This window comes from Melozone crissalis, unplaced genomic scaffold (genome assembly GCF_028551555.1).
Source record: "Melozone crissalis strain CALT ecotype California unplaced genomic scaffold, PUWL_Pcris_2 ptg000035l_1, whole genome shotgun sequence".
Lineage (NCBI taxonomy): Eukaryota > Metazoa > Chordata > Aves > Passeriformes > Passerellidae > Melozone > Melozone crissalis.
This window is the reverse complement of record NW_026535813.1, coordinates 943,600-964,704: the sequence shown is the minus strand read 5'-3', so window position 1 is coordinate 964,704 and position 21,105 is coordinate 943,600. Positions and strand designations below refer to the sequence as shown.

General features: G+C 46.8%; 1 protein-coding gene across 1 annotated transcript; it reads left to right on the top strand.

Annotated features, from left to right (window-relative positions):
• Positions 1 to 878: 878 nt before the first annotated feature.
• LOC128941394 (uncharacterized) lies at positions 879 to 18,491 on the top strand (the record flags this gene model as incomplete). The annotated part of the gene is given in 5 exon segments (XM_054283147.1): positions 879 to 920; positions 14,091 to 15,101; positions 16,702 to 17,589; positions 18,025 to 18,139; positions 18,142 to 18,491. Coding segments are annotated over 5 exon segments (2,406 nt in total), but the record flags the coding sequence as incomplete, so codon positions are not given.
• Positions 18,492 to 21,105: the final 2,614 nt, after the last annotated feature.

Sequence of the window (21,105 nt, the reverse complement as noted above, 5' to 3'; positions counted from 1 at the left end):
GGTCACTCAGGGCAGTAGAAGTGAGGTTTGCCTGTTTTGCAACCCAACATTCCAATCGGCCTAATTCTCCCATAGTTTTTGCTGCCGAGATCCACGGCAGAAGGACTGTAATTGCAGTGGCCTTAAGTCTGGACCAGTGAACAATTTCTGAATTACAGTCAGGGTCTAATCGCCTTAGGTCTCTTTTTTTGATAGCCAATGTATGTGTGTTGTTTTTAGTTTGCCAATGTATTAGGTTTGTTCGATTTGGTGTTAACAGGCTCAGCTTGCCAAAGGTACATGGACCTCCGAGCAGACGAGGAGGGAGACCTGCCCATGCTCTGTCTCCACATATTAAAAACACACCTTTTGGGAGTTCACGAGGCTTGTAATCACCACCTGATGAGTGCATAACTAAGACTGAATTTTCACACCAGTTCTTGTCTGTGTAGTGTGGGTTGCTAGGGTCAGGATAGGTGTTTGGTTTAGCTTCATGATATGGTAAGCGGGAATTGAATTTAAAGTGAATGCAAAAGGTTGCATTCATGGAGCCTAAGAGATGGAAATCTTGTGGCTCCCTTTTTGACACTGGTAACTTTCTTGCCCACTCCTGCCAAAACAGTAAAGGATTGTCAGCAGGGTAACGGCCAGGGGAAGGTGCGAGTAAGTTAACTTCATTTAAAGCACTCCACATTTCATTTGGGAACTCTGAGGATTTAAAAGGAACTCCCACCAGGCAAGTTGACAGGGGGTCAGAGGCTGTCGCAGTGGAGAGACAAATGTGATCTTGTCCCAGGGCTCTGGCCAGAGTGGTCCATACATTCGCTTTGGGCTGAGGGACTAACCAGGAGATCGCTGGAGAAATGATCGCAAGTAGGACGAGAAGCAGGCTCGGTCTCATGGCGTCTCGAGACTGCACACGAACAGCAGGATCTAAATCGGTAAAGGGAAACTTAAGACAAACATATATTACAAACTATTCCAGATAGGAGGCTTAAATGGAATTTTCTCCAGAGAACGCGTGCAGCGTTTTCTTCTCCAGGCAGCATGAGCAACCTGGGGTGCTTCTGTAGATTTCTCCGAGACCTTGGGAACATAGGGCTTTACCCATTTGGAAGGAACCCACCTTAAACCAGAGCGGGTGGACACACCGGCGCATCCACGTCCCCAAGTAACCAATTTGTAGGGTCCCACCATTTTCCAAGTCTCAGGGTCTTTTACTAAAACTGGAGGTTTTTCTTTCATCAACCTGTGATTGCTCCCCCCAAAGTGGCGTAGGATGGGTGGGTTCAGGCTGTCAAAAGAACAATTCAGAAAATTGATTGTGAATAGCGCCCTGGATAACCGGATGTGGGGAGGTTCCACCTTCAGAACCTGTTGTTGCTGGTCCAGGACCCTTTTAATATCACGGTGAGTTCTTTCTACAATGGCTTGACTTGTAGGGGAGTAGGGGATGCCAGTTTTGTGCTCTACTCCCCATTGTAACTCCCATTGTAAGTAAATTGAACATCTTGTTCAAACAATTTGTGAGCGGGCCGCGCTACCGAAATTTGTCCTGAGTAGGAATCCAGAGCAAACTGCAACACTTCATTTTCTTGAAACAATTGTTCCAGTATTTTCATAGTATTTTGACCTGATTTTAACTCAACTGGAATGTGAATGCACTTAAAATCACATCCTGCTAGCTCCCTGATCCGGGTCCTTGCTTTCCGGATCAGTTCTGCTACCAGCTCCTGAGGCTTTGTCAGTCTCTTGGACCTTTTGTGACTGAGGAAAACCCACTCTATGATCAAGAGAGGAGCCCTCTGGTCCCGGTCCTTTTTTTGTGTGTTCTTTGCCTTAGGTGTTTGTTTTTCCTCCCACTGGAAAATAATTCCATGGAGGTGTGGCAACTTACCTAGGATGATAAATTTGAATGGCAGGTCAGGCCGGCATCGGTTGGCCTGTCTTGTGGACATTGCAATCTGAACCTTTTCTAGAGCTTTCCGTGCCTCTGGGGTAATAGACCTAGGAGCACCTGGGTCCTCTCCCCCTTTCAATAAATTGAAAAGAGGGGCAAGGTCTTCATTAGTCAGACCGAGCCATGGTCTTACCCAATTCAAAGACCCACACAACTTGTGGACATCCGCAAGGGTCTTGATCCTTGGATTAATTTCTAATTTTTGAGGAACAATGGTCCTATTTCCAATGTCTAAGCCCAAATACTTCCAAGGTGGCATCTTTTGAATTTTCTTTTCCTGGAGCTCGAACCCTGCAACAATCAATGCATCGATCGTTAGGTCAAGCGCATGCGTGAGTAAATCATCATTGGGGGCACACACAAGGATATCATCCATGTAATGATAAATAATGGCCTTCTCTGCGGCTGCACGTACTGGGGAAAGCAGGGAAGAGACATACCACTGGCAGATAGCTGGAGATACCTTTAATCCCTGAGGAAGAACGGTCCAATGGTACCTTTTCATAGGGGCTTCCATGTTGATGGAAGGGACCGAGAATGCAAAACACGGTGCATCGTCAGGGTGCAAGGGGATTTGGAAAAAACAATCTTTAATATCAATAACAGCTAATTTCCAATCTTGGGGAAGCATTGTTGGGGATGGCATACCAGGTTGGGGAGAACCCATATCTTCAATTACATTATTAGTTTGTCGGAAGTCACAGAGGAGCCGCCATCTCTTTTTGTCAGCTTTTTGGATGACAAACACTGGAGAGTTCCATGGGGACATGGTCTCCACAATGTGGCCCTTTTTTAGTTGCTCTTGCACTAGTTCCTCAAGCACCTTTATTTTTTGTTTACTGAGCGGCCACTGTTTCACATCAACTGGTTTGTCTGTTTTCCACTTCAGTTTTTGGGTGGGGCGCTGTTGTTCACTGACTGCTGCACAAAAATGCTGTGGAGAGTCTGGAATATCAATTGTGACACCCCACTGGGCCATTAAATCTCTCCCTAACAAAGGTTCCGAATAATCTAACACAAATGGACCGATATTTGCCAATTGTCTGTTTGGACCCTCGAATTGAATAATGCTTTTGGATTGTCTTGCCAATTGCAGACCTCTCACACCTTGAAGGTGACCGGCAACATTTTGCAAAGGCCAATGTGCTGGCCAGTCTTGTACTGGAATCACTGTGCAGTCTGCACCAGTGTCTACAAGCATCTCAATGTGTTTTGACTCCCCACCCCCACTGACATTGCACCATAATTTGGGTTTATCTTTCCCAATAACTTGGACCCGGGCGACTGTGGGCCCTAGTTTTTCGATATTTTCAGGTAAAGATGGCACAGGGATAGCTTGTGCAACAATTTGTCCCTTGGGAAGAAACAGGGGCGGGTGGAAACAGTGCAGGCCGAGAACAAATTGCTCAGGATCTGATGTTGTCATTCCTGGAGCAATTCTGATCTCTTGTGGTGTGTGTTTGGTGTCCCCAATGACGATGTACTTACAATGAATTCGGTTCCAAGTACCCTTCTGTTCAGGATTTACAGAGACAAAATGCCAGTCAGTATCCTCCAGGAGAAGTGACTCTGTCAGCTGCAACCTGTAAGGCTCATTGACAGAAGACGTGGTTAACACAGGATTACCTAAATCATAACAAAGGTTATTTCGTTTCACTTTCAACAGCGTACTAGCAGACTTGGTCTTTGAAGCACCTGCTTCACTTACACAAACATTAATACTATCGCGTGCTTGATTTGATTTGCTACCCATATTCCCTTGGCCTGCTCTTTTTAGGTCTGCACGCCTGGCAGGCCGGCGCTCTATTTTCAGTTTTTTTGTTGTTGTTGACCCCCAGGGAGGGCTTGTAGTTCTCCTCCCCTGCCATGTCTAAATTGATCAAATTCCCTTTTCAGGGGGCACTGGTTACTCCAGTGCCCTAGGTTATTACAAAGCAGGCATGGTTTTGTGGGCTCAGCCATTGCTGGTCTCCGCTGCTGCCCAGGGTACTGCTGTGCTGAGGGGAAAGGCGCAGGGCTGGCAATGGCGACACGCTGAGGTGGTCTTGGCAGCAGCCTTGATCTGGAGTCTTCAGCCACACTCATCAGAGGCACTTTCCTGCTACAGACTAGAAGCATCTCTTTTAGGGTGGCGGGAGGTTCTATAGGAAGGCTCAGGATTGCCGCTTGACACTGTGCATTTGCATTTGTAAATGCCATTTCCTCTAAAATTGCTTCTCTAGCATTTTCTTTTTTAACTTGTATTTCAATAGCTCTAGTTAGCCTTTCTACAAATTTCACAAAAGGCTCTGATGGTAGCTGTTTAATTTTACTATAGGGCTCAAAAGGCCCCTCAAGTTGGAGGGAAAAGAATGCTTTTTCAGCTGCTTCTTTTACTTTCTCAAGTGTTTCTGCAGGAATTGCAGTAGCTTGGATTGAGGGGGAAGACCATTGGCCCTCACCACAGAGGTGCTCAATGGTGATAGGGTTACCACTGTTGTCTTTGGCTGTGTTTGGATCAGCATGCAAGCCTGGGAGAGCATCTTTTAGCAGTTGTTTCCATGCTATTTCCCATAATTTGAATTCCATGGAGGTCATAAGACAGGAAAAAAGCTGTTTTAAATCATGTGGAATTACCACAGTCCTACTCAATTCAGAATTAAAAAGGCCACGGAAATATGGACTGTGTGGACCATATTCTTTATGAGATTTACAGATCTCTTTAATCAATTGTCGTCCAAAAGAATTCCAAATAGCAGTCAGGGCTGCCCCCCCTTGTGCTGCAGGCTGAAAGGTAACAGGAGCCAGTGACAACATGGGATTATGCATTGAATCTGCTGTTCCTTGCTCTGTATCCCTTGAAACAGAAGCATTGGGATAACACATACAGGTTTGGGGACCGGCAGTGGGTGTGTCCCCACCGTGGGAACCCGAGGAGGGGGCGGGGACAGGGGGTTGGCAGGGGGCGGGGAAACCGTGGGAACAGGGGGCGGGGACACCTGGTGACATCACGTCAGCAGACGCCCCTTGGGAGGAGTAAAGAGGCGGAGCTGAGGGTACTGCAGGAAAGGGGGGGGAAAGGGGGGAAGGGGTCACGAGGAACAGGAGGAGAGGGGGATGGGGCTGGAATTTTGGGATGCTTAAGAGGATTTTGGGAAGAAGAAGACCAGGTTTGGGAAGGTGCCACGTGGCATCCTCCATTTTGCGGACCCCCTAGGGACTGGGGGCCATTTTGGGCATCACTGCTCTCCAGAAAGCTGACTCTGGGTTTCAGAGGAGGGGACACAGGGGACTGGGAAAGGTTCCACGCAGCCTGGCCAGGGCCTTGTGGACAGGACAACTCAGGCATTTGAACAGATTCTGGGAGGCGACTTCCCAATGAGTGTGTTCTCTTTAAAATACCAAGTTTTGGGGTAAGAGGTTTAGGGGTTTTAGAGCTAGGAGAGGGGGAAACAGGGAGAGCAGAGGTACATGGCTTTGCATTTGGCTTTATCTCCATTTCCCTTTGTTTGAGCAATGCAGTTCGAATTTGTAAACTCCAGAACACAAATTTAGCTGAGGGTACATTGCCAGATTGTCCTAAGGTTATCAATTCATTCCCAACTTTATCCCAGAATTGAATATTGTGGATTTCTTCAGGGGAAATTTTTGGGAAGTGCAGGAAAAGCCATCTTATAAACTGTTTCAATTTTCCTTTTGAGAACTTCACATTACCACTAACTAAAATGCTAACAATATTATAATACACTCCTTTTTGTACAATGCTGAGTTTGGAACCCATGTTAGATGTAAAAAGCAAAGTACTGAATCCTGCCTGACCAAAAACAAAGCTAAAATCAGCTACCGATTTCTAAAAAAACCACAGATAGAAAGCGATAACGAGCAGACAAAAGCTTCACAATGCAGCTGTATATACTGCTTTTAAAATTCCCGGGCAGCAGCAGCAGGGCAGGCCCTGCTGAACCGAGGTGGAAACAAAGCCTCCCCCGCCGTGGAATGCAGCCCCCCCGCGGAGCTGAGAGAGCAGCCTCCCCCACGCCACGTGGCAAGCCGAGACCGGGGGCCCCCCGCGCCGCGTGTATGGAGAACGCCCCCCCCCCGCACCGAGAGAGGTCCCCCGGCCACGTGGAAAGAGAGCCCCCCCTCCCCCGCACCGAGAAAGAAAGAGAGTCTCCCGCGGCGAGAGCCGAGAGCCCCCCCCTCCCCCGCACAAAGAGAGAGAGAGCCCCCCGCGGCAAGATAGAGCCAAGAGCCCCCCCCTCCCCCGCACCGAGAAAGATCTCCCGGCCACGTGGAGAGCCGAGCACGCTGCGCTGCCGAGCGGGGGGGAAGGGCAGAGAGCAATCCCGCGACTCCGGCGCGAATTCTAAAAGAAAGTAACACACGCGGCAGAAAGCTAAAGCTAGAACGCAATGAATTCCCTGTGGGGCTGCGCAGCCAAAAATGCAAAGGCAAAAAAGGAACAGAACTCACGGCAGAGTCTGTTTTTGAGCTTCTGCTCTACCGAAAGCAGAGATACTCACCTGAAATGGAAGCTGAAGCTGGCTGGGTACAGGCAGGTCTCCTCACCGGAACAGGACTTCTCTATGCACGAGTGAGGCTCCCCTGTTCTTCCTCTGGAAAATCTGCTCACGAAACAGGAGCTGGGCTTTCCAGAGGTGCCGAACAATCCACGAAACTTCTTCTGGGAATATTCCCAAAGTCTCTAGCTGAGGGCTATGCAACCAAAGCCCTTCCAGCTGGATGCACGGCTGCCAAAAGCTTCTCCGAGGTAGTGAAATCCGTTCTCGGGCTGCAGAGTCGCTTTGCCCACCCAGGGACGCCAAATATTGGAATAAAAATCCCAATATTACCAGTTAGATGGTGCCTGGGCCAGTCTGACCCTCGCTGCTGGGCCAAAGGCAGCAACTGCGGTGTAACACCCCAGAGATACCTTGGCTGCTGGAGATTGCAGCAGGGCACTGAACAAGTCCAGGCTTGTCAGGAACTCCGTTTACCTCAGGAGAAAGAGCTTCTGGCGATGGTGAAGACAAAAAGGAGAGGATTCCGCTGGAGAGTTTGATGTCCAGAAGTTTATTCCATGGTTACAGAGGTCTGGACGGGAGCAGCTGTTCCAGCAGAATAAAGCCACATGGTCTGATTAACCTTTTAAGCTCAGGGACAGGGGGAGGGGAGGTACAGGTGAGCCACCCAACCAGGTGAGGGGGGCTGGGTCTCAAGGGACGAGGGACACCTAGACATAGGCCAACGACCCCTGGGCATAGGGGCATCTTTTGAACTTGACCAACCACACGACGCCTTGCTGGAATGTTAGGCCTGATTGACAGGACCCACTAGGCAAGGGGGCGAGGGGGAAGGGAGAGGGATATAGGCACACCTGGGAAAGGGACCCGGGAGTTTAAAACAGTTTACAACACACTGCAACAACATACGGGCATGGTACCAAGTCTGGGTTCCTAGTTGTTACGTCATCTGAGAAGATAATCTGCCACTGCCATTTCTCTCAGGCATTTGGTACCTTGTTCCACTGGGTTTGCTGCATATAGAGATCATCTGCACACAGGCATCTTTGTGCAACACTGTCCAAGACTCGTGCCCAGATGCTGTGAGGATTAGCCTCCCTCAACATTCCTTGGTCGATGACGGGATCATGTGACAGGGATCCCAAATGCCTCACTCCAGTGCCATCCAGAATTGTAGCCTGGCCTGCAGCATCCCAAAGACAGACTAATCAACTAATTAAGGATTCATCAGGTCTTTGAGTGTAATCCTTCCTTAGGCCACAAGGGTTCTTCAGGGAAAAGGACTCAATATTGGCTTCTGATCTTGCACCTGCTGCTTTGACTCCTGATTTTATGTCAGGAGGCATTGAGGGTCCTTCTCCTGCATCATCATCATCATCATCATCATCATCATCTTCATCATCCACTGGTCGATTAGTCTTGTCCGTGCATTTCCCACTTCTAGTGCTGCTAGCAACAGCCATGGGTTTAGCTGCTGGCTTCGGCTCACTATCTGGTTTGTCTGCTGGCTTCAAGCCTGGGGTGTTGGCTGCTGCCTGAGTGACTGGGATAGCTGCTGATTTATCTCCCTGCCTCCCTGCCTCTGTCTGCTGCCCTGCAGTATCTAGCAGTGTGCGATAAGCATATGGCAGGGCCTAGCTTACTGCAATGGTCTTTTTCTCCTTAGGGTCATCATGGTACTTCTCTTTCAGGTATTTCCCCACATCAGCTGGGTTCTGAATTTGTTCATGGGGAAAGTCCCAGACTATAGGGTCAGTGAATTCTTTCAGGATTTGGCCCATATCCTCCCATTTCCCACACCACTCAGGATTTTCCACTCCTGGGTCTACTCCTGGGTCAGGGGTCTCATCAACCCCTCTAGAAATCACAGCCCTCATTCTAGAGAAGCAGCAGACTGTATAGAGGAAGCTTACCAGATTAAATACCAGAAAAATGGTGTCTTTAACATTCAGGGGAAACTGAACATTCTCCAATAGTGATGTAACAGATTCAGAGGAGAAAAAGCAAAGGAAAGGAAAGGGTGAAAAGTCTCATCCCCTGCTCCTCCTCTAGCAAACTGGATGCATAACCATAGCCACAAACCATTCACACCTGGAGCAGACCCCAGCATGTTTATAAACTTTTTACAAACCATTACCACCAAGCCCAGCAGGATAGCTATTCTGGTCCCTGCCCCTCTGCTGTAAAAACTATGGATTAGGGACAATACTAGTGGTATTTCTGGGTAAGAAAATAAACTTAGGGACCATAGAGGTATGAAGATCTCAAAAAAACCTAGGGACCAGAAATGCATGCAAGCCTTCACCCCAAGAGACATTATGAATTCAAAAAGCATGACTGTTAACTGCTTTCTACGAACACAGAGTAATGGCAACCAAAATGCATTCAAAACAGGGTTTTTTTCACTCTGTCTCGAGCCCCACTCGTTGGGCACCAAATTTTGTCCTGGTTTAGGGCAAATTTGGGAGCAAACCTCCAAAAGGGGGCCTCTCCAAAAAGAAAACCCACACAGCCCCTCCCCCCAACTGGTTCAGGAAGAATTCCTCAGAGAGAAGTGGAAAGAACCTGTTTATTTAACAGGCACAGCACCTCCCCTGCACACAAAATGAACAATTCTGGATGACACCACTCTTTCACCACTCTGAAAAAGATGACAAATTCAGAAAGTGTCTCTTGGGGGTGGTCACTCTGTTCTCAGTCCCTCTGGTGCTGGGGTAGCTGCTGCAGCCACAAGGTGCAAACTCTCGGTGTTTCCTAGGTCCCGGTCTGGAGCAGGTTCGAGTAGGCCAAAAAAAAGGGAAAGGTGAAACAGTCCAGGAAAAAATTTGGACTGCTTAGCTACTAACTAATGAGCAGAAGCAAAAAGCGAGAGCAAAGCAGGAGCAAAGCAGAGGCAAGAGCAAAGCGAAAAGCCAAGCAAAAAGCAAAAGCTGCACCATGTACTGTCCTGTCTGTGTGTCCCGCCAGCCATGGGGGAGCAGCTGATAAGAAACCAAAACAAAACTTTCACTCTTCAGAGCCAGTCTTGAAGGCACAGAACATAATATCCAGCATAAACAGAGCACACAAATGGGGATACAAGCATCATAATGTCACCCCAGGACAACAGCCAAGCCCCCTTTCTTCTCTGGTTGGTAGAGATACAAAGTCACTAATGAAAGTGCACACACACTTTTGAGGATCCCTCAAGTACTGTCATGGACCTTCTGTCTACCTGGTAGCCCTGCCCCAGTCCCAGACCGTTTTACTTGCTTCATGGGTTCCTACTCAGGGCTAATTGAGCTTGATGCTGGATAGCAAACATGAATGCACTCACAAGCTCATCCCCCAGGCACTCTACATTCACAAGTCCCCATGGGTATACCAGCCTTAACCCTTGCCTGCCTTATGCCCCAGCCCAGCCCCAAGACCCTTCTGCTACTTGCTGGCAAGTACAGCTTGAAGTTTGCTAGCAAAGATGCTTGCACATGCATACCCACACAGCTGGTTTGGGGAAAATACAGACACCCAACTTCCCCCTGCCCCTCAGCAGCCAGATCTAGGTATGCATGCTGTGACCTGCAGTGCTGCTCCAGTCATTGGCATTGAGCCTCTCACTCGCCTCACTGATGCTGATTCCCCCCAATATCTGGCTTTCAGGACACATGTTGTTCCCCACCCAGTGGCTGAAGATAAAAGATCCCCACTCATTCCAGTAGCTGATGCTGATCCCCCCTCCCCACTCCAGTAGTTGACACTACTGGCTGTGCAGCACCTATACCCCTAGTCTGACTCTAGTAGCAGACAACAAATTTTACTTGCACACACACAGATCGCATCGGTAGCTGGCACTCAGAACCCCACCACTTGCTCCAGTAGCTAACACCATAGGCCAGGGTCTCCAACACCCCTGGTTTGACTCCAGTAGATAACACCAAATCCATTTACTCTGGTCCTCCCAGTAGCTAGTCCCTGGTCTTTTCAGATCACATACATGTGTGTGTGCACACACCAAGTCATGCCAGTCCCTCAAGTAGCAGGTTTTCAGAATGCACACTGTTCCTACCCCAGTGGCTGGAGGTTAGACACCACTTGCTTCAGTAGCTGTCACCACAGGCCAGGGGTGCTTACACTCCCAGTCTGATTTCAGTAGCTATCACCAAATTCACTCACACTAGTCACCCCAGTAGCTGGCACTCCGGGTTTAAAGTCTGCAGAACCCTTCCTAGATCCAAAAATCTGTGGCCCCTCAATGAATGATACTAGGACCCCCACTTGCTCCTTTCATAGAATCATAGAATATCCTGAGTTGGAAAGGACCCACAAGCATCATGGAGGATCAACATGCAGGTACGTTTGCCAGAAAAGGAAGACCAAAGAAAATTTCCCCCCCACCCCGCCTCTCCTGGATAAATAAGACAGGAAAACTGGTGACACTCTTCATGGAGAGGGCTGAGATTGTTACCAATTTTTTTTTTGCCCCAGTTTTCAATGGTAATCTCTCTTCCCATATCTCTAGAGTCACCAAACCTCAGGGCAGGGACTGGGAGAATGAAGTCACTCTTGTCATAGTAGATCTGATTTGAGACCAACGGAGGAACGTGAACATACACAAGTCCATGGGATCCAACAAGATGCATCCCAGGGTCCTCAGGGAATTGGCTGATGTAGTTGCTAAGCCATTCTCCAACGTATTCTAAAAGTCATGGCAGTCAGGCAAACTCCCCAGTGACTGGAAAAAGGAACGTGTCACATTCATTTTTTAAAAGGCTAAAAAGAACTAGTCTGAACAGTCAGCCTCATCTCTGTGCCTAGTTAGATCATGGAACAGATCCTCCTGGAAGACACATCAAAACATATGGAAGACAGAGAAGTGATTAGAGATTGCCAACATGACTTCAGCAAAGGCAAGTCATGCCTGACTAATCTAGTGGCCTTCTACGATGGGGTGACTACATCAGTGGACAAGGGAAGAGCAACTGATGTTAGCTATTGTGGACTTATTCTTGCCTCTAAATTGGAGAGATGTGGGTTTGATAGATGGACTGTTGGATAAGGAATTGGCTAATGGATGCATTCAAAGTCAACAGCTCAATGTCCAAGTAGAAACCAGTAATGAGTGATGTCCCTCAAGGGTGCTGGGACCAGTAGTGTTCATTATCTTCATCAATGGCATAGACAGTGGGATTGTTGGAAAAGAAATGAAATTTAGCAAAATGTGTAATTATAGTTTAGTTATGAGTTGTGTGTGAATTGGTTTGTTAAAAGCAGTTTTGCAGTTTTGCAGCCGTTGATAGTGTGTGTGTTTGGTTTGTGTGTAACTTAGCAGGTAGTCTTAGGAATTTAGTAAATAATAAAACTAGTGCAGGAGAGTAAGAATGCTAACCTGTCTGAAGGCAGCATACAATGCTCTTAGAATAAGATAAGCAGAAGATTTATGATCTTGCCTGTGAACTAAGGAATGTATCACAAGGGAACTGTTTCTTGGAGACTTTGTTGTGAATTGCATGTATAAGAGGGAAGCACCCATATGTGAAATCGGAGGGCTTGGGTTTTTGGGACGTGAGTCCCCCAGCACCCCGGGCCCATAATAAAGCACCCACAAAACTTATCCGAGTTTTGTGTCATTTATCAATCGGGCAACAGTTTTTCTGGCGACCGCGGCAGGACTCCAAAGGCAGCTGGGGCGGTTCCGCGTCCCGATCCACTCCAAGCCGGCACCGAGCACTTCTCGGGGAGACATCAGTCGTGCCCGACCCCGCGCCTGTTGGACAACTGCCAAGGTAGGCCCGAAGGTGCTTTATATTGGAAAAAGGTGATAATTGGATTTGGATTTGGTGGTTGGTAAAAAGCCTAGGCTCCGGCCATAAGACGTCTAAGGACGCAGGACCGGAACTCGCCTCCTGTTTTTGTTTGGGAAGGACGGCGAGAAGGTATATTGGTTTAAGGTGTATTGGTTTACTGGAACTAAAGGTGGAATTAAAGGCTGTAATATGATGTCTTTTAAAACTATCAAAACCTTAGTGCAAGCCAATGGTAAAATACCTGGAAATACACCATTAGGTTGTATATTGAAACGGTGGAAAAGTGAGGGGTATTATCAAGAATTGGATAAAAGTAAAATGATAGATTATTGTAATCATTGTTGGCCTGAATATGAGATTGGGCAAGCGGGATGGCCGGTGAATGGTACACTGGAATTGGAGATAATGGAATCTTTGATGCAATTTTTAAGGAGAAATGAGAAATGGGATGAAATACCATATTTAGATTTGTTCTTTGTTTTACACCGGAAAGACGAATGGCAAAAGGAGTGTCGTATTTTGGTTTTAGAAGTGATTGATGAAAGGGAGTGTGTGGGATGTAAAGAAAGAAAGGAGCGTAATTTGTATCCTTTAGTTGAGGAAGATTTGTATTACTGTATAGCACTTCCGAGGGCTCCGGTTGCTCCTAATGTGCCCCCTGCTCCCCCTGCGGATATAGCTATAAAAATGGGATCTAGTGAGAGTGATAGTGATGGTGGTGATGGTGAAAGGAATGAGAGTGTTAAAAGAACTCCGTTAGCAGGGCGGACTCGCAAGGGGAGGAAGGGGCAGAAGGGGCCACAGTTAATTGCGCCGTTAAGGGAAGCTGTGGGACCACAGGGAGAAAGGATACTTATAAAGGTGCCTTTCTCCCCCGGGGATTTGGTAATATGGAAGCAATCAGCGGGGAGTTATCGGGAGGATCCTGAAAGGGTGGCAAGGGTGGTTAAAATGGTAATAAAGACTCAGAATCCAGACTGGAATGATTTACAGGTATTATTAGATACTATAATGGATTCCACAGAAAAGGAAATGGTTATTAAAGCCACTAGAGAAAAGGCTCGTGAGGAGATACGGTTGAGACAACTAAATGAGACAGTTGATGAATTGGTACCTAGTGAGGAACCAAGGTGGGACCCAAATTCTACGGGGGGAATAAGGGCTGTAAAACGATATCAGGAATTGTTGGTGGAAGGAATTAGGACAGGAATACCTAAGACTATGAACTGGTCTAAGCTGTATTCGGTCAAGCAGGACAAGAATGAGTCTCCGTCTGCCTTTTTAGAACGATTAAAAGACATGGCTCGGAAGTTTACTAATTTAGATGTAGAGGATCAATCAGGAAAACTTCAATTGGCATTGTTGTTTATGGGGCAATCACAAGAGGATATTAGGAAAAAGTTACAAAAGTTGGAAGGAGAGGACACTCGAATTTTGTATAAAATGTTGGAGGTAGCGTGGAAGGTATAGAACAACAGGTAAAAAGAAACTGCAAAAAGACAACAAGCTAGTATTCTGGCTGTAATGCAACCGACAGGGGTAGGAGGAAGACCCATTAGGGGTCGAGGTCGGGGAGGAGCTAATCACGGACAAAGGGGGCTGGCAAGAGGTCGGGGAGGATTTGGGTTTGCACCTAACACGGGGACGTTGGATCCAAACCAGTGTGCGTTTTGCCGACAGTTAGGACACTGGAAAAATGAATGCCCGGTTAGAGGAGGTATGGGCATGGGAAACATAGGATTAAGGACAGGTCCAATGGGGAATGCTCCTGTGGGAGGATTCACGGGAGGACCAGCAGAAGTCGCTCAAGCACTAGTTTTGGGAAACTATCAGAATCAAAGCTGACTAGACCGGGATTTGAGGGTAGTTTTAGAGATAGATGGAAAGGATCAAGAATTTATGGTAGACACTGGAGCAACCTATTCTGTACTTAATAGACGATTGGGACCTTTGAGTGACACAATGGTACAGGTGGTGGGGGCAACAGGGAAGCTAGAGGAACAACCATTTTTACAACCTTTAAATCTTAGGTTTGGGGGAAAGGAATTAGATCACCAATTCTTGTATATGCCAAACTGCCCCACACCCCTTCTTGGCAGAGACCTGTTGTCCCGACTTAATGTGAAAATAATATTTGAAGGGGGAAGGGTGAAATTGGAAATACCTGAGGAACAAATAGCAGGCATTTTTGTGATCAAGGAAGTGGATGCGTCTCCTATTCCAGAAGAGATTGAGCAGGCTGTAGTACCCTGGGTATGGGAGTCAGGGGTTCCCGGAAAATCTAAAGCTGCGCAGCCAGTAAAGGTGGAACTAAAGGAAGGGGCCCAACCAGTGAGGGTAAAGCAATACCCCTTGAAGCTTGAGGCAAGGAGGGGAGTAGCCCCATTAATTAAACAATTTTTGGCTCAAGGAATATTACAGGAATGTGAATCGGAGTATAATACTCCAATTTTTCCAGTAAAGAAACCTAATGGTAAGTACCGTTTGGTACAGGACTTGAGGGCTATTAATGAAATAGTGAAAGACATACATCCAGTTGTTGCTAACCCTTATACCTTGTTAACATCTGTATCAGAGGAGTTTAAATGGTTCTCAGTTATTGACCTTAAAGATGCCTTCTTCTGCATCCCACTGGCAGTAGAGTGTAGGAAATATTTTGCCTTCGAGTGGGAGAGTCCTGATTCTGGGAGAAAGAAGCAGCTTACGTGGACGAGACTCCCAAAGGGATTTAAAAACAGCCCTACTATTTTTGGAAACCAACTGGCCAAGGAGCTGGAGGAATGGAAGATAACCCAGGTAACAATATCCCCATCCTTGTACGTAGTCCTGCAGTACGTGGACGACATCTTTCTGGCTACTAAGGAAAGGGAAATGTGTGTGGAATTAACAATTAAATTACTCAACATGCTGGGCCAAGCAGGGTATCGGGTTTCTAAGGAAAAAGCTTAACTGGTCAAAAATAGCGTTATTTATCTCGGTTGTGAGATCACACAAGGGCAGAGACGTTTGGGAGTAAACCGAATAGAGGCAATATGTGCTATTCCTTTGCCTCGTAACCATCAGGAATTGAGATCTTTTCTAGGAATGGTGGGATGGTGTCGACTGTGGATCATGAATTTCGGTCTCCTAGCCAAGCCACTGTATGAGGCTGTCGTGGTTTGACCGGAAATGGGACATCTGGGATATGTTGTTTTGCTGTGGTTACCAATGGGTAATTGGAATTTAAGATGGGCACTTAGTTTGACCAGTGGGACATTTGGATCCGCCTCTTGAGACTACGAACCCAAGGGGTTAAAAGCAGGGCTCTTGGCCTTCGGAGTCCTCTTGGGATTTCCGGCGTGAAGAAGTCTCTCCCCCGGCCCAGTTTCTGGCTGGGCTGGGGGAGGGGAAAGCCACGTGGCCCATCTACGGTAGGCCCGGGTTCGGAGGAAGGGTGGTAGACCCTTGAGCGACCAGTTTATTTCCCCCCCCAGAGAATGCAGCCCGTGCTCGAACTGTATATCTTGAAACTTGATATCATGTGCCGGCAGGCAGCACGGCTGGGAGGAGAAAGGGGGGGGGGGGGGGGCAGCGGGCAGTCCGGCCGCCTGGGAGAACTTTTAACCCTTTGGGGAATGAAGGCTTCGCAGAACATTGCCTTTCCTGGGAAAGGGACAGGAGTGGAAGATGAAGGAAGAAAATCAGGCCAGTAAGGAGGGTCTGGCAAAGGGAGAAGAGAGATGTTGACGGAATGGAGGAAGATGGAGTGGCAGTTTTTGCTGGACTCTTTTTTGTTGTATTTCCATGGACTGTTTCCTGGTGAGGCAGAGGCTGTATTGCAGGGGGAAGCGGAGGCTCGGCGTCAAGAGAGTTTGGTTTTGAGACCCCTCGGCCCCAGGGGGTATAGAAGACATGGGGGGGGGACAGAGGTCCCAGGATTGTGACTGTACTCTGCTTGGAACGAGACGAGGCATTCTTAAAAGGCCCTGAAGGCAGGCCCCTGCCCCATCCCATGCCAGGTGGTGAGAGCACCTCGGCATGGAAAGGAGATGTCACGAGATAGCAAGATACCGGGCGGATTGCTGATTGTGACAAGAAGTCCGTGGCACAAGGAAGGACTCCGTCTATCCCTTATGAGCTGAAGATTTGATTTTTTTCCAAAGGGTGGTGCCAGACCGAGTGTGGATAATTTTTGGGAAATGTAAATGTGTTTGGGAATTTGGTGGGAGGAGGATAAGGAAGTGTTTCTGTGTAGTTCTCATTCTCCTTGTTTTTTTCCCCTGTGTGTGTGTAGTTTAGTAATTGTGTGTGTAGTTTAGTTAATAAACTTCTCTTTATGTTTAAGTTGGAGACTGCTTTGCTTATTTCCTGGCCACATCTCACAGCAGATATCAGGTAAAAGGTATATTTATGGGGGCCCTGGCTTTGCCGGGCCTAAACCATAACAGAGGCCTTGAAGCAGCATCGGCTGGAGTGGACAACACAGCAAAATAAGGCCTTCCAGGAATTGAAGCAGGCACTAAAGGAGGCCCCAGCCCTAGGACTCCCTGACCTGACCAAGGAATTCCAGTTGTACGTGAATGAGAGGCAAAAACTGGCATTGGGGGTCCTCACCCAGAAGGTGGGATCCTGGAAGAGGCCAGTGGGATACTTCTCTAAACAACTGGATTCGGTAAGTTCCGGGTGGCCCTCGTGTTTACGAGCCGTGGCGGCAACAATTATTCTTATTCAAGAGGCCTGGAAATTGACTTTGGGGGCAAAAATGAAAGTCTTTGTTCCCCATATGGTCATGGCCATTTTGGAGCAAAAGGAGGGTCACTGGCTATCATCCAGTCGAATGTTGCAATACCAGCCTACCCTGAGAGAACAGGATGATATTGAAATAAGGACTACTAATCATGTTAATCCAGCAGAGTTTTTACGCAGTGACCAGGAGGCTGGGGGACTGGTGCACGATTGCGTAGAGGTAATTGAACAAGTATATGCCAGCAGACCCGACCTAAAGGATGAACCATTGGAAGACCCTGAATGGGAACTATACACTGATGGATCCAGTTTTGTCGAGAATGGGACTCGCTATGCCGGGTATGCAGTGGTAACATTGGATCAGGTAATAGAGGCAAAGGCTTTGTTACCTGGAACTTCGGCCCAGAAGGCAGAGGTGATTGGACTCACCAGAGCCCTGTATTTGAGCAAGGACAAAAGGGTTAATATCTGGACGGATTCTAAATATGCCTTTGGTGTGGTTCATGTACATGGGGCGTTATGGAAGGAAAGGGGGCTTTTGAATTCACAGGGAACCAACATCAAGCACCGGGAAGAAGTGCTACAGCTACTGGATGCAGTACATAGTCCCAAAGCAGTTGCAGTTATGCATGTTAGAGGACATCAGACTGCGGAAGGAGACGTTTACAGAGGAAACCGATTTGCTGATGTTACAGCACGGCAAGTGGCACGGGAAATATGGACTCAAATGGCATTGGTACCGGTAAGAACGAATCCGGCTACCCCATACCTGAATCAGGAGCCCAAATATTCAATAGAAGATGGAAAACTAATAAACTTGCTAGGGGCACAGAGAAATCAACTTGGGTGGTATGTTACACCAATGGGACAAATAGTGGTACCTACTCGCATAATGAAATTTATTTTGGAATCAGAACATAACAAATGTCATTGGGGGGCAGAAGTATTGGTAAAATTTTTGAAAAATGAGATAATCTCTAATCAGATGTTAACAATGGCAAAAAGAGTTAATGCAATGTGCCCGGTATGTTTGAAAAATAATCCAGTAGTTAGGAGACAAATACAAATGGGAAAGCTGCAAGTCGGGCCACAACCGGGAGATTACTGGCAAGTTGATTTTTCCGAATTGCCTAGGGCACAGGGATACAGATACTTGTTAGTGTATGTATGTACGTTTTCAGGGTGGCCAGAAGCTTTCCATGTAGAACTAGTCAGGCTAAGGAGGTGGTAAAAACCTTGTTAAAAGAAATAATACCAAGATTTGGAGTACCTTTAGGATTGTCATCAGATAGGGGTCCGCATTTTATAGCCGGGGTAGTACAGGAATTAGCACGACTGTTAGATATAACATGGAATTTGCATACCCCCTGGAGACCTCAGTCTAGTGGGCAGGTGGAAAGGATGAATCAAACCCTAAAAGGACAAATCAAAAAGATTTGCCAGGAAGCTAAACTGCACTGGCCTCAAGCTTTGCCTTTGGCCCTACTCAGGATTCGAATTAAGCCAAGGGAAAAGGTAGGCTTAAGTCCATATGAGATACTATATGGCAAACCATATCATGCAACTGTATTAAAAGGGGAGGTACATGTGAGTGGGGACCAGGCAATTGCAGAGTATGTTATGTCACTTAATAAGATCTTGAATTCTTTAAGAAATACTTTACAGTGGAATAGACCGCTCACGCTGGAGAATTCGGTCCACGACATTCAGCCTGGGGACCAGGTGTACGTCAAGAAGTGGATCACGGATCCGCTACGGGAATCATGGAGTGGACCCCACCAGCCAGAGAGTTGAGGCCGGTGAAGTTATTGCAATATGGCAACGGGGGGCTGAAAGAAGCCGAGGCAAGATCGGAGTCGGTTGGGATCAGGATAAACAACAAGGAAACACGGTACTGAATCTTACTAAGGTAACCACAAACGATACGGGAGAATATACATGTTTGGTCAAGATACGGGATAGGTTTAATTACAAAAGAGTGAGTATGAGGGTTTTGCCATGGACAGGGGATCGTGCTGAAAACATAAAGTTTGATCCAGTATCAATGGCAGCGGACATGTGGGATGGGCCACCCCTTAGAATAAATTGTTCCTTCCTAGTAAGATCAAGATATCAAAGGAACCTATGGGTCAAAAGGTGGAGGCAAAATAGGGAACTGACCTGGGACAGAATAGAGGACAGGACCAGTTGGTGGGAGAAGGAAGGCAAAGGTTGTGGGTGGTTGAATGTCACTAATCCTAGAATAGGAAATGCATGGTGGAGGCATGACAGAATGATGTTATCCTTACAGAGACACGGTAGAAGGAGTAGACGGGAGGCTAATGATACAATAGAACGGAATACTGAGCAGGAAAACTTAGTGGTAGGATTAATTAGAGATTTTGGGATCATGCAGAACGTGTCTAAAATAACAGCTTGCCTACCATTACCACAGGCTGCAGGTGAACCAATTCCCTGGGGAATAATACCGGTAACCAAAATGCCTGAAGCATTTAAGAATGTTTCATGGTCCTGCCAGTCAGTTCCCAAACCAATGGATGTATGGAGGGATTTGTGTATGACCATTCGGGTTATGACTAGAGAGGAATGTGAAAAGAAACCCAATCATTATGGTTGGATTCAAAATACCAGGAGGTGTTTAATTGCAACCCCAATAGATGAGCCATGCAATACAGTACGAATAAGAACGAAATCCCACCGAAATGAGATGAGTTGTCAGAATGTCACACAGAATTTTGACACCTGGAATAGTTGGAAGACCTTATGGGGACCTAGTGTTTTGGAACACTATAATTACCTTGGGGAAGTACAATGGTGCATCCAATGGTCAGGAGTAAAGAATCAGTCACATTATAGGGCCCTCATCACATCTACATCTTCCCGAGAGTTCAGACCGCAGAAAGAGGATTGGAATTGTACTGAGGTTTTTACATGTGATACACCGGAAGACCGAATTGGATTGGTACCGGTGAAAATGGCATTAAAGTGGGGATGCGAGTGTAGGGGATATGATCATACGGTTAGCAAAGAGTCCATGGAGGGACCTATAGATTGCAGATATACTACTGTGCATAGCCCTGGAAATCTAGTCTGGGTGTTGGGACATGGACAGTGGACCACACATTTACCTCTAGATGGATCAGTAACACAAATCACCCTAGGGGTTCCCACATTGTGTCCATACTGGAAACAGAATAGATTGATCCAAAGGAAAGGACTCAGAAAGAGGGAAGAATCCCTAGAGGAGCAGTGGCATGAACCTGGCTCAGGAGTACAATTTGGATGGATATTAGAGTCATTATTCCCTCCGGTAGCGACATATCGAAATAGGGAAATGCTCAACAACTTGTTAGGACAGACAGAAAGGTTGGCAGCAGCTACTAAGAAGGGATTTAAAGATCTAAATTTGCAATTGCAAGCTACATCAAGAATGACCCTACAAAACAGAATGGCATTGGATTTGCTACTGTTAAGAGAACATGGAGTTTGTGGTTACCTGAGTAGGAGAATAGATCATTGCTGTGTACACATTCCAATTGTTACACTTGAAGTTGAGAAAGATATTTCTCAACTGGCAGAAGTGGAAACAAAAACCAAGGAAATTGAAAAGGAAGCACAGCATAACTGAATAGGAGCAGTATTTGATTCTTTGGGGCTTCACCTGTCTGGCTGGATTACATCTGCTATACAGTATGCACTAATGTTTTTAGCATTTTTAGTGACTATATGGATTGTATATAGATGCCTCTTAGGAGTGATCGAAAAGGAAAAGAAGCGATCTCTCCGGTTGCTGAAGGCGATGACCCGCGGGCGGCAGAATGAAGAACACTCCCCACCTTGTTATGAAGATGTTACTGTCAATACTGTTGATTGAGCATCCTTGCAGTAGGACTGAAGGATGCTCAAAAGGGGGGAAATGTTGGAAAAGAAATGAAATTTAGCAGAATGTGTAATTATAGTTTAGTTATGAGTTGTGTGTGAATTGGTTTGTTAAAAGCAGTTTTGCAGTTTTGTAGCCGTTGATAGTGTGTGTGTTTGGTTTGTGTGTAACTTAGCAGGTAGTCTTAGGAATTTAGTAAATAATTAAACTAGTGCAGGAGAGTAAGAATGCTAACCTGTCTGAAGGCAGCATACAATGCTCTTAGAATAAGATAAG